The sequence below is a fragment of the Chroicocephalus ridibundus genome, chromosome 9 (genome assembly GCF_963924245.1).
Source record: "Chroicocephalus ridibundus chromosome 9, bChrRid1.1, whole genome shotgun sequence".
Lineage (NCBI taxonomy): Eukaryota > Metazoa > Chordata > Aves > Charadriiformes > Laridae > Chroicocephalus > Chroicocephalus ridibundus.
In genome coordinates, this window is record NC_086292.1 from 35,228,974 (window position 1) to 35,242,175 (window position 13,202).

The 13,202-nt window shown below is 37.0% G+C and overlaps 1 protein-coding gene across 3 annotated transcripts in view; it reads left to right on the forward strand.

Annotated features, from left to right (window-relative positions):
- NEDD4 (NEDD4 E3 ubiquitin protein ligase) overlaps positions 1 to 13,202 on the forward strand; it is a 60,586-nt gene that overhangs the window by 20,257 nt on the left and 27,127 nt on the right. The window contains exon 1 of one of the 3 annotated variants that reach the window (XM_063346371.1): positions 256 to 1,767. The exons of the other annotated variants lie outside the window; for them this stretch is intronic. Within the exon in view, the coding sequence (XP_063202441.1) occupies positions 256 to 1,767 (1,512 nt within the window). Of the gene's footprint in view, positions 1 to 255; positions 1,768 to 13,202 lie in introns of those variants that run through there. 3 annotated transcript variants of the gene reach the window in all.

A 13,202-nucleotide genomic window follows, 5' to 3' on the forward strand; every position in this document is an offset into this window, starting at 1 on the left:
GCAAGCAATCAAAGACGGTCCAGAAGCTGCAGTTCAACGAATGCCTGACTTATTTCAAGAGGTACAGTTGTTCGTTTGTTGTTTTTTTTTTTTTTTAACACTAGTATCTTGTAGAAATCAGGACAAAGACTGCAACTTTTATGGGCTTTTACTGTTGTGATGTACTAGCTCTAGGTTCTGTGCAGCTGCCTGTAGCCTTTCTGCTGAAAGATTGTTGTGGTTTTCATTTGCTAACATGCGTGGAAATGATAACAAATGGCACGACAGTTAAGATTGCATTTTGCTGCCCAAAGAAGCAACACTGATCCATTATTGGAAACCTCTGAAGATGTTTTGGACAGTAACAATTGTATGTACTTCAAGAAATCGCAAAATTCTGCACCTAATGTTACACAGATGAAACTGACTCCTAGACAAGTTGTTTATGCACCTGTAATGCAACAAGGAAGTAATCAAGAGGAAAATCCAGCTATTGCTTCATTGCAAATAAAAAAGACAACCTCACTGCACATTTCCCTACAGTCTAGAAAGTATAGTGGATGTTTTCAGTCCGGTGACGCTGTAGCTACTGGTGAAGACACTTCATTCATTGGTATTGGGAATGAAGGAAATTGTGGCGCTAGAATTGTGGTTGATCATCGACCTAATGATAGCCTTCTAAGCAATACTGCTCCGTGCAATGGCAGTCTTAGCAGTATTGCAGCCAGTGACAGCGGATCGTTCAGCAGTGCTGGCAGTGACTATGGATCATGTGCAAGTACCACAAGTGATGGAGGTTCATATAGTAACAGTGTCATCAGTGACAGTGGTAGTGGCACTCTTTCGACAAGTGATGGTACTTTCTGTAGTAGTGTACATGGTGATTCTTCATATAGAAGCACTGCAAACAAAGGTAATCCCTATAGGAGCAACTCGTCTCAGGAAACTCTGTGTAGAAGTAATACTACTTTTGACCAAGATGCTTTGTCGGTGAGGAAGAAAACTAAAATTCCACTGCGACGTTGTTCATCACTGGTTATTTTCCCTAGGAGTCCTTCCAGTACTCCTCCAGCTTCACCAGTAAGCTCAGGTCAACTGCCATGTAGAGGTGCCTATCAAACATCCCATAAACTAATTATTTCTCCAAGTGAGCTGGCACAAAAAGAAGATCAAACCACTTCCAAGGGATTCCTTTCAACAGCAGTCAATGGACTTCGACTGTCTAAGACAGTTTGCTCCTCTGGCGAAGTTAGAGACATTCGACCGCTTTACTTGAACACATCATTACAGGACAAAAGTAAAATTTTGGATAGTTCCGAGCAGGCAACTTGTGAAGAAGTATCCGATGGCTTCTCATGTATTTCAGTTCATCTCACTCAAAGAGCACTTGCATCGAGCAGTGAAATGGTTAATGGCTGTTGCAGTCCAGAGTTAAATCTGAACTCCAGTGCAAAATACCCTCATTTAAAACTGGCACGTAGCACATCTGCATGTTTACCCTCAAAAATAGATTCAGAATATCAGGTTAACATAAATGAACTAGAAAGACCGAATGGACAGATGAGCAAAGCCAACCATGTTTTGCAAAGAAGTGTTTCGTTGGAAGGATCACGTCAAAAAGTTTCTTGCTGTTTATCCAGCCTTAAATACAAGTGTCATAGTGCAAGGACGTCTCAGTTGCATATACAGTTCAAACCTGGAAATGAAGGAAAACCAACTGGTGTTAAGAAACGATATGGAACCTCTAAAAGGGAAATGTCTAGCACTTCTTTGTGGAGGCCCCATAAGGTGAGTGTTCTGGTTTATAGAACAGTCTGACAGTATTTTACAGCTGAAATTTAACTGGAAAATAATAACACTTACAATCAAGACTGAAACGCAGTGATTATAGAATTTCCTAATGGTGTCAAACTGTCACATTATCTGCAACATTTGGGTTTTAGATTTGTTTCTTGAAGTATGGTACATATAGCAGCAAAGGTGAATAGGTCTTGCAGTGAAATACCTGTATTTAATGTATTGTAAACAATAATTTCCTGTTTACATGAACTCAAGGGGATTTTCTTGTCTAGTTATCTAGACTTGGGAATGATTTAAACTTCAGTTGAAGTTTTGTAGTTTTAAATACATAACTTTACTTCTCAGTAAATTAATAGTAATTACTAAAACTGCATATAAAATGGATAAAAATGAGTGGATTGCTGGAGAGTCTTTTAGGTTTATTTCATACAGGCTTTATTTTACAGAACAGTTTGCTGTATGTAGAATTAAAGATAAGTAATATTTGAGCAGAGAAACTGTAAATGCCATTTGTTTCTGTATACACCCTGAACCACAGGAATTTTCAGAGTTTCCTCTCCTTTTTTTTCTTTTCTTTTTTTTTTTCCTTCCAACCACTACTTCAGCCCGAGCAGTACACTGTAACTTAATACCTCTCCCAACAACATTGCTGTTCAAATTATAGTACTTGGGTCTAGAAGGCTTATATTAAATGTATTTTTTTGGTAATGAAACTCACATCCAACTAAACTGCAGAAGTGTGTTTGCTCATATTAACTCTTAAGGCATTTTATATTGTTAGTAAAGCATAAGCCACATGAAATGTGCATTTTAAGACTTGTTTAAATAACATTGTGAAGACTTGAATGATCTGAATATTATATATTAGTTTTAATTGTGAATGCTGATAGAGGTGCAGCAATTAATGTTTACCAAAATTGTTTAAAGATCTCATTCTCTATGAATTGACACTACTACCATGTAACTAACATGCTTGTTCAAGCAAAAGGCTTTATGCCAAAGATCTATAGTTATGTCAGTCTCTTTCTAAGCTAGTAATATAATTACTTTGGAGGTATTAGACTGTAATTTTCAATCTGTTGTTGCCCTTAAGAGTAGTGCCTGGTGATTGTACGCTTTTTGACTTCTTTGGAGTTTTGTATTGCTTTTTGGTTGAAAAGAGTTTGAAGAAAAATGCACTTTCCTTATAAAACTGTGATCTATGTTTAAGCTTCATTATAAAACTTACAGTGGATCCCAGGTAATCAAGATGCATATTACTTGGTGATTTCTCATCCCAAAATCAAACTGTAAAGTTGATGGTAAATTCCACAATAAGCACAAACAGATTATGACATATTTTAAGTAGTCTGGATCTAGTTATTTTTAAAAAGTGTATTATAAAAAGGAAAACTCCAAAATGTTGAGTCATGCACTTCAAGTACATTTCTTTTCAACTTGCGCTGCTAGCCTCTGTGTTTAATGGCAGTTACTCTGTAAGATATTTTATATTTTAATACTGAGTGAATTTTAATAAATTCAATTTAGATAGAATCCAGGTTCAGGATTAGATTGTTGGCAAACATTTCCAGAAAACCTTGTAGGACACTGGAGTGACAGTAGTTTGTTTCAGTTACTGGGAGTGGTGTTTACAGTGGATTGACAAAAAACCTAAGGAGACTTAACTTTTTAAAGCACTTGATAGCACGCTTCTTTGGTAGTTGTGCATTTTTACTGTGTTAATGTGGCAGCATGTTTTAAGCTTCCTGTATTCGTAAGAGTTTATCTTCTGACTAGAAGGCGAGAGACAATTTTAAAAATGAAAAATAATAGGAAAAAAAAAAAAGGTCTGAGTCCCAAATATCTAAATGTAGTTTTCTTGTACTTTTAATGTATTTGCAAATACCATTTCTATACAAATTAAAAAGATCTCCAACAGCAGAAAACTGGACACTAAAGGTTTTATAGCAGTCTGCTTGTTGCAGATTCCTTTATGCAACAACAGGCACAGGAGCCTTTCAGTCCTGAAATGGCCCTTTCAGTCTTTATGTAAAATCAGTTCTTATAGAATATCCTATAAAACATGTTATGAAGAAAACTTTAAAGCTTCCCCTACCAAACCAAGCAAAAACCATAGTTGACTTTATAGCAGTTCAGCAATTCACTGGAATAAAATAGATAAATACTATTGTATTTGCTATAACGGTCTTTGTGACAAATATAATAGATTCTAAGGCAATCATTTAATTATATAGTCCAGTTAATTATCATGGTGTATTGTGACTCATTTAAAAATAAACAACTCCCAAAATATTTCTCTTGACTCCAGTTAGTCTGGCCTAGTATATTGATATGCTGAGTCTGGGTTCAAATTTAACAAGTTGATACTGGAGTAGCATTTAGTAATGTCAGCTATCTGTACAGAGCAGTCATGAAATCAAATCAGTGCTTTGGTCAGAGACTCCAGAGTCTGAAGCAGCAAAAGGTCTATGCATTCTTTTCTTACGTGCCTAGCTACTAGCCTTCAGCCACCTCGTATCAGATTTCCTGCTTTCTATAATCAACAGCTTGTTAAAGGCTGACTTTAAAAAAAAAAAAAAAATAAAATCAAAACACCATTTCTGTGACAACTGGCCTTGGATTATTTTTAATTAAGTTGAAAAATGACGAATGGTGATGGCCCACATACCACTGCTGGAAACATATTGAATAGGTTCTGCGGTAGATAATGGAATTTCATTTATGCAAAGCAGGAGGAAGAGGTAGTCCATGGTTGTCCTTGACTTTGTATTTCTGTTTGTAATGTTTTTTCAATGCATCTATCTCTTGCTTAGGGTAAAAATAAGTGCAGCTAAAGCACTGTGACATCACAGCTGTGAATTTGGAGGGTACGAGTAAGTAAGGGAACAGTTTACATGTTGTCTTACATATGTAAACTTTAAGAGGTACAGAGGAAGGCAGAAGCAGTGACTACAGTTCCACTTCTTGTAGACCATATATAAACTTAAAAAAAAAAAAAGAAAAGCTGTGTTAATCTCTTCCATGAGTGTAATATTATGCTGACATCCCTGTTGACATCAGCCATTCCTTCCCCATCAGTGTCACCGACAATTAGATAATATGAATATTCTAAATGTACTCGCAAATCCATTTCAGCAACTGTATACCTTTAAAATAATTACTTATACAATTAAGGGAGTCATTGTGTTGTTGTCCTTTTGTTTACAAGTAATTTTACTCAAATTTTGTCTTGAGTGAATGAAACACATTTTGAAGTGGAAACTCCAGAGGTGGTGTAAAATAATGGAAATGTTTTTCTACTGTCAGGTTCATGCGAAGCAAACTTTTAGTTGGAACTCTCAGGCTTTTTTCACCGAGTTCTGTTAGTCTGCCATTCGTAATTGTAAAAGGAGATGCTATTTGAATCCTTTGGTAGTAAATTTATATTTTGGACAAACAGTAATTTGAGGGGCCTGTGTGTGAAGATGTCAGATATGAACTTGCTGGGTGGAACAGAACCTGTGCCTGGAAAATCTTGATTTTTTTTTTTTTAATAAATGCTGCACCACAAGTTAGTACTGCACAGTCTGAGATTGTCTTCTCTCTCGCATCCTCTTTAAGTTTAGAGCTTCTTTCTTAGCAAAACTCCTTCACAGAAGATAATGGTCCAACCAGGGAGAAGTGCCAAGAGAAGAGGAAGACAACTGTGCTTATCTCCAGCCATTTCCATCTTTGCATGTTAAGCAAAGGGGCTTGCACGCACGGGTATCGGTTTCCCAAATCTGTGCAAGGAAGTGAGGTGGAAAAGAGGCAGGTGAAGCAAAAGATTATAGAGGCAATACAAGGCAAAGCACAAATTGACATCTCCTTATGCTATTGTGCTACAATAATCTTATCGCCTAATAATTTTCATATTGTTCAGTATGGCATATCTTGAAGGATCATGTTACAGGACTGTCTATTGCTCTCTTATGATGTATCAGTTCAGTCAAGGAGAATTGGGGTTGAAAGGATGGTGGTGTGTTTCTGAGGAATCGTGATGACAATTAAATTAGACTTAAATCACCCAATACAATTTACGTTGTCTGAGACAAATTTTAGAAGTTGAAGTATACGTCAAAGCATTAAAGGGAAGACAGTGGAAGCTTCATCACAACAATTAACAATTTATAATTAGTTGTAGGTGATCTTCTACTGTCTTCCTTTATATAACAATGACCTGTAGCGCTTTGATAATTTGTACTGATTTTTTTCTATTTTCCATCTTGCTTAAATTCAGAGTTTTGTTACAGCTTCTCCGTTGTTCTTCATGCCTTTAGCTTTTGAGGAGCAATCTTCTTCAGGGGTAAAAAAAGATTACATGCAAAGGATGTGAGAAACCTTACAGCCAAGACTAGCTGTGAACTGTTACTAGGTGGAAGCATTAGCAAAGGAAGGAATCAATTGATATTATTTGGTATCAGCTCCGTCCCTAAAATGTTTCTTTGTCAGCTTTAGCAAGTTGTGTTTGGCAATAGTAAACCATATGTAACTTTCAGAATATGATCATGCTGTAAGGAAGAGTGTCTGGGCTGTAGCAGAATACTTGAATAACCCTGTATATCAAATCTCTAGTATTTCGTAGTCACCAGCAAACACTACATGTACATACTAAGGAGGAGTTTTACTTGATTGTGCTCTGCACAAATTATGATTGACCTCATTCTGTTTATAGTCTGCAGCTGAAGTGAGTTTGGGTAGGTTTCTCATGCCAACAAAAGGGGGAACTAAAACTGCAAAACCATGCAAAGCAGAGCTCCTGAAACAGCTTATTGTCCTTTTAATCTACCATGGGAGAGTGGGAAGCATTGATAGTGTGGCTTCTTTAATATAGCCACAAGCTACAGTTATGCTGTCTGTTAAGGCTTAGTATACATTTAAGAATGTGTTGAAGTAAAACTTCTTCCCAAGGCAAGATAGAGACATTCCTCCCTTTACTCCTGACTAGCCAAGTAACTGGCAGGCTTTCGGATATGAGACCGTGATCAATGCTATAGTTATTTTTTTTAATGGTATGTTCTTTTTGCTTTCTGAGAGGAATTAGATCAACACTTTGGGTTAAACGTTGGAAACTGTTATGGTGATGTAGAAATCATGGTCTTCGTAAGCATTATAGCATAAGACAGAAGTCCTTAACAAAACTAATAGTACTTGCAGGTATTCTCCCAAGAATTGTCAAGAAGCTCAGCTATAAAATTGTTGAAATACTAACTAAATGAATAATTTCTTGACCTATTAGATTCCTTTACTGAAGGAAGATGGTAAGTAGTATGCTGGTATTTTAAAATGACCAAAAGGGGACCTACAGGCTACTGTAGCAGGCCAGTCTGGAAGAGAGTATGTTGAACAGAATTAGTAAACATATGACATGTTTTGTGTTTACAAGGAGGGAGATTGAGCACTGCTTTCATGAAAGAAAGTTTTGTTTTACAAATCAAACTAAGCAATGACATGCAAAGATGGGTGAGCTGGTTAATGCAGGATACTGAGCTTTTCAAAATATTTGACAAGAACCCTTAGTAAAGTTCTGAAAAATACTTTTAAGGCAAAAGTGCAGAAAGAAGCTTCCTCATTGAAGACAACTAATGAAAAGAGAAGAAATAAAAGTGAGAATTAAATTGTCATCTCTGAAGTTGCAGAAAATCTCATGGTAGTGAGTGACTAGACAGTAAACTGGACAATTTGGAAATCAGTGTAGATAAATGCCAAGTACTGCACACAGGAAAAACGGCTACTGATGCATGCGTGGTGTCCCATACTGGTCAGGAAATAGTTTGTTATGGTGAGCAACTTGCTGAAAATGTCAGCTCAAATCTTGTTGACAGTTGAAAGGCAAATAGAAGGTTAGGATTTATTAGGAAAGGAATAAACTAACAAAATTAAAAACACCATTATGGAGTTGTACAAACCCACATATGTGCATGGCATGCATATTTTTGGTCATCTTTTTTCAGGAAGCATGTGTAACGGAACTAGAAAAATACCAAGAAGGGTCACAAGATTGGGATAAGTTTTATGTGAGGAGACACTAAGTAGACCAAGGGCTTCAGGGGAGGGGGGGGGAAAGTGGTATAAAGGGGGTTTTATAGAACTATAGTTCAGGGGAGGTGAGTTTAAACAGAGAATTCACTCTTATAAACCAAATATGTTCTCTTTTGTGTTGCTGAGCTCACTGTTGCAAGATGTTGTACATACCAAAAGTAGAAATGGATTTCAAGAGGAGGTTAGATAAGTTGAAGAAAGGGCCATCAAAGGGTATTACATTCTCAATATGTATTTTAACATCAGGATCAAAAAGTTCATGACCACTTATTTATTAGAAACTGGGCGATATTAGAAATGGAGGAAGTACTATTCTTAACTGCTGCTTTTATTTCCTTAAGCACCTGCTCTTGGCCATTATAGGGGAGGGATACAAGGCTACACAGAGTGTTAATCTGTCTGCTGGGCTCTTTGGTGCCTGCTCAGCCCTTGCAGCCACCCAGATCAAGTGGTAGAAATGCTCTTTGAAGTTCTCCCCTCACCCTGGGCTGAGTATTCTTCTGTGTTCCAACACATGTTTTCTCATCTTCCAGAAGTGGATGATTTCCACAGATGGAGCAAGTAAGCAAAACTGACTGGCCTTTTCAGGCGAGTCACTTGCTTACAACTGACTTTCACCCTTGGCTGTAGGGGACTGCCCTGCATTTCTGTTAAGTGTCTCTGTTTCAAGTGAACTTTCTTCCTCGCTCCCTGTGACGAACAGAACATGCTGATTTGGGAGTGCAGCCAGCAAAATGTTTGTAGCTCATTTCAGCGTTAGTTTGTGGATCTATAATCATCTCTGTTTCAAGGGAATACATCTCTTTTTTCCTGTTGTGGCAGTTTATGGTAAACTGAAAAGACTACATATAGATGCAATTACTGTTTGAGACCTTGGTCCGCTTTCAGCTGTATCAACTGGAACATAAGCAAACAGAATTTAGAGAAGGATATTGGCAAGTTCCTGGCAGAAATTACATACAAACTTGAATTGGAGTCATTGAAGTTAAGGCATATTAAAATGCAAATGGGACACTCCAGCTACTCAGTAAGAGGAATGTGGGAAGAAACATAGAACTAGATTCTTTTAGATGTAGATGATTTCTCTGGCATCTGTGATTTTCCTAGCGTAAGGGAGAAGACTTTGTTCAGTAACATGAAAGCACAAGGGATTTTTGGAAAAAAAAAAAAGCTTATAGGATTTTTTATGAACATTACTTATTTTTTAATAGAGTTCCTACCTTAGCCAGTAGATTTAGTTATCATTATTTCTAGTAAGTTCGATTTGCGACAAATATGTAGCTTATAAAGAGTAAATCTGAAGTCGTTAACATCTGGCAAACTACAGGCAAATAAAACCTGTGTCTAATGTGGGAAGTATAATGTAACCTTAGTAAGAAATGTTGATGAGCTTATCTGAAATAAATTGCAATACTACTTTTGTTGTAAAAGTAGTTGTGGGTGGATTATTTGTGTTGTAGTTGCCTTGTGACATAGAGATTGAGGCATCCAAGGTCAGTTTTTGCAGACTGGTTTTGGACAGGTAGGGTTTATAACTTGAGCATAGCACAGTTTAAAACAAACCAGTAAGTTCTGCTGTAGCCAGGTTACCTGTCTGCACATAGGACTGGCAGCAGTAGGTTTGGGCTTGGAGCTGGGAGAGGTCAATAGGTAGGGCCTGGGGCTGCTGTTCAGATCAGCAGTGGCTGAGGACTAATGCGGAGTGCAGAAGAGCATGGAAAACCGCAGCGTGGCTGGCAGCGGCCGATAGCTGTGCGCAGGGGCAAAGGCACAGGGAATTCCTCAGTTAGCGTTGATGTTGAATTGGGATCAACAGTAGCTGAGGACAGTAGACCCAAGAATGCTTTTGAAAACTGTTGGACTAACTTTGGAGTGGGCTGAGGCCATTCAGGCTGCATCCACCCCTGCTGTAGGTCCGCAGTCACAGAAATATCTTAGAAGGGCTCAGTTACTTGTACGGCCTGGTCCGACTGTTCAATACTATATTTAGGGCTGGAAAAAAGAAGCTTCCTGGCTCAACCTGATTTTGTGCATTTGTGTTGCACTGTATTGGGCCTAATGAACTTCCCAGTGAAACTGTGATGCAAAGATGCACCAGTTGCCTGTCTGCCTTTTGGAGGCAAATTGTTTGTCTTTTGTTCCCTCTTACTCTGGATAACAAAAAGTTGACTGTGTATTGAGCCCTTTTGCTGAGTGTATTAATTAGATATTGTGGTTAACATCTGTTGTACCTGGTTTATCTTTACTCATTTCCGGGAGCAAATTGCACATGTAGTTTGCAATTTCATAGGGTTTACAATTTTTGAGTCTTTTAAGCTTTGTAGTATTAATTGGTGAAGGTAAAAGTGCACCTGGAATTGTTAGTACAAGAGTTTGTTTTTCAAACTTTATTGAAAGTCTTAAGGTTTGGCACAAAAGCTTTCACAAATAGATGCAAAAGATTTATGTTTTTATGCTACTGTGAAGTTAAATGACCTGATGTCAGGAATGGCTTGTCAAAGTAGTACCTAATTAAATATTTGGTACTGTTTTCTGAATTTTTTTTGAGTGTTGGCTGCTTTGACACAGGAGGCCACATCTGGATTGGCTCTTGATTTTTCCTAAAATGTAATATTCGTGCTTTTTATATGGTAGCTTATTTGGCACATCTGTCCATAAAACTAAAGGAACTGAAATTCCTGATGAATAAAATATATGTATTACAAACTTTTGACTTGTTCTCTATTTATGTTGTGCTTAAGTATGCTTCGATTATATTAGATGACTTGTCTTCCTGTGACCTATGTGAAAGTGCAAAAAGAAAAAAGCTATCTTTAATGGCTTTGGTAATGAACTTTTAAGCACAGGCTCTCAAAGTAGCAAACACTGAGTGGAGTAATACACAAATGTTGTTGTAAAATTACTGTAGACTAAATATGAATTTTCAAGAAAGCTATAAGATACTGGTTCTATATAAAAAAATGTGAGCTGTGAATGGAGAAACAGATGACACTTTTGCTCTGGTCTTTTTACAGAAGCGGTTCTCTGATAATATCTTTAGAAGCAAGAGAGAATTAGTGAAAATAACTTCAGTGTAATTTCTAAATGCTGTCTATTAAACAGATGGTAAAACTGCTGAGGCATGCTATGCTGAGACCTTGCTGTTGAAGCAGCCAGCAGGGCTGAAGGTCCTGCGGAAACATGTTGCATAATAACTGTTGCTCTGACAGTACCTGTTTTCTCTATTTTGAAAATGCTGATAGGTTCTTATATCTCAGTATCATAGATAGTTGATCATAGATGCCAACTAAAAAGAAATTCCTACATGTCATTAAAAAACCCCTCCTCACTATCTACCTCTGCCCCTTAAAAATACAGGAGACCGGGACTTTAATGAATTGAGTGCAACAAGTATTTATTGTTTTGCAAGATAGAGAAAACGTTACTTTTAGAGTCCATTAATTTGGTAAGATCTTAACATGATAATTGAATTTTGCTTTTTCAAAACTCTTATTTTCCTATGATGAATAGCATATGCTGGCAGTATTTTGTGGAAGAAAATAAGCTCACTTTTCTGGATTTAGAGTTCGAGAGAACCAAATAATATACTCAGCACAGCATGAAAAGAAAAATACTTGAAATTGCTAGTGTAGCTCATGAAAGTTTTTTGTTTTTTTTCATTCTCATCAAGCTTGTAACTAGTGTTGATGTTTGGGTGTTTAAGCAAGGAGAATGTTGGTTTTATAAGGGATCTATTGAGCTCTTGTTTTCTTAAGCAGCGATAGTCCAGATCCCTGTTTGTTTTTTCAATTTGAATTGATACTTTATATTCCCTCCAATAAAAGCTGCATGCTTTCTCATTTTGCCATACAGCTGTAGATTTCTGTGTGAAGACCAACTAATGCACAACTAGCTGTCTGTTTAGTCAGAAATAGACTGGTAATATACTTAAGTTCTAATTCATGCACTAACACCAACAAAAATTAGTCACAAAAGTTGGTAGAGAAAATACCTGTTATTTCAACACCCTGGTCTATAAAAGAGCTGTTTCAAAAGGCACTGTGATGAATCCAGCAATTAAGAAACACATTAAGTTCAGTTAACTGTCTTTAAACCTGATAAATTACGGGTAATGTTTTCAGAACTGCTCTTAGGTGTGTGACTCAGATAAGAATGTCAGTTTAAAATCTACTTCTATCCAGTTTCTGATGGGAATTGCGGGAAAAAATCCTAAATCTTAACTGTTAAGGCTTATTAAGTATATATCATAAAATAGAGGAAAATGAGTTTTGGACTGGATTACTTTCTTTCAGTGCTTTTCCTCTGAGCACTTGCTTTGGCATTGCACTGGAGTTCTTTAAATGTATTGTATACAACAGCTGTCAGTCCTCACATGTTTTTAATAACTTTCTATAGACGAAACTAATGAATCAGTAAAATAAAAGGCCTCTTTGTTAGTGTACTATATCATTAAATGAGGTTTATACACTTAGGATTTGTCAAGCAGAAAGTTTGAGTTCTCTGGCTGTTAAGAAATCAGAAGTTGACAAGAACAACTGACCCACTTGTCTGTCTTGAAAAAACTGGGATGCCTGCTCTCATGAAACAGAGATTCAAACAGTTTCAACTCCACTGGCATCTAATTGTTAATGTGTGCGATGTCTGCTTCAAAGCTTCTTTGGCACTTCTTTGAAGGCAGTTAGTCAGCTTGTCATAGGGAGGCACATTGCTGAAGAGCATTCCTGCTATCTGATCTATGTATTAGTTGTTTGGAGGTCAAGAAAAATCTCCACTGGAGGATTTTACTCTCTGGCTGGAGGAGAAAGTACTGTTAAAGGTTGGTTATCGAGGCTAGCTCTGCTAAAAATAGCAGGAGAGACAGCAGAATAATAAAGTGAATAACAGGAGCCCATACTAAAATAATGCTGGTAACAAACACAATGTTCTGAGGTTTTCTAAAATACAGCAGACTTTTGTCCCACATTCCAGCAATTTATTTGAAAGGCATGTTCCACTTGAGGATTGCCAAGAACTTTACAAATACTAAGCCTTTTAACATGTCTAAGGTATGTGCTGTGCCATTTTAAGAAGAACCTCATAGGCAAAAATGATAGCTATATTTTTCCAGAAGCTTGTGGTCTATAATAGTACAGAAAGTTTTCCTTCAGTAGTTCAGAGAAGCTTCTGACTCTTCAGGTATGAAAACCTGTTGTAGCTTTCTATCCCAAACAAGTTTGTGAACTAAAAAGGTCGTTGTTGTTTTTATTTCCACTATTACCCCCCTTCAAATCTTAATATAAGACATACACACTACAAATTCAATTTAAAGTTATGTATTTCTAGATTTCTATCATGTTATTATCTATGACAAGCTCTGCAGCCTA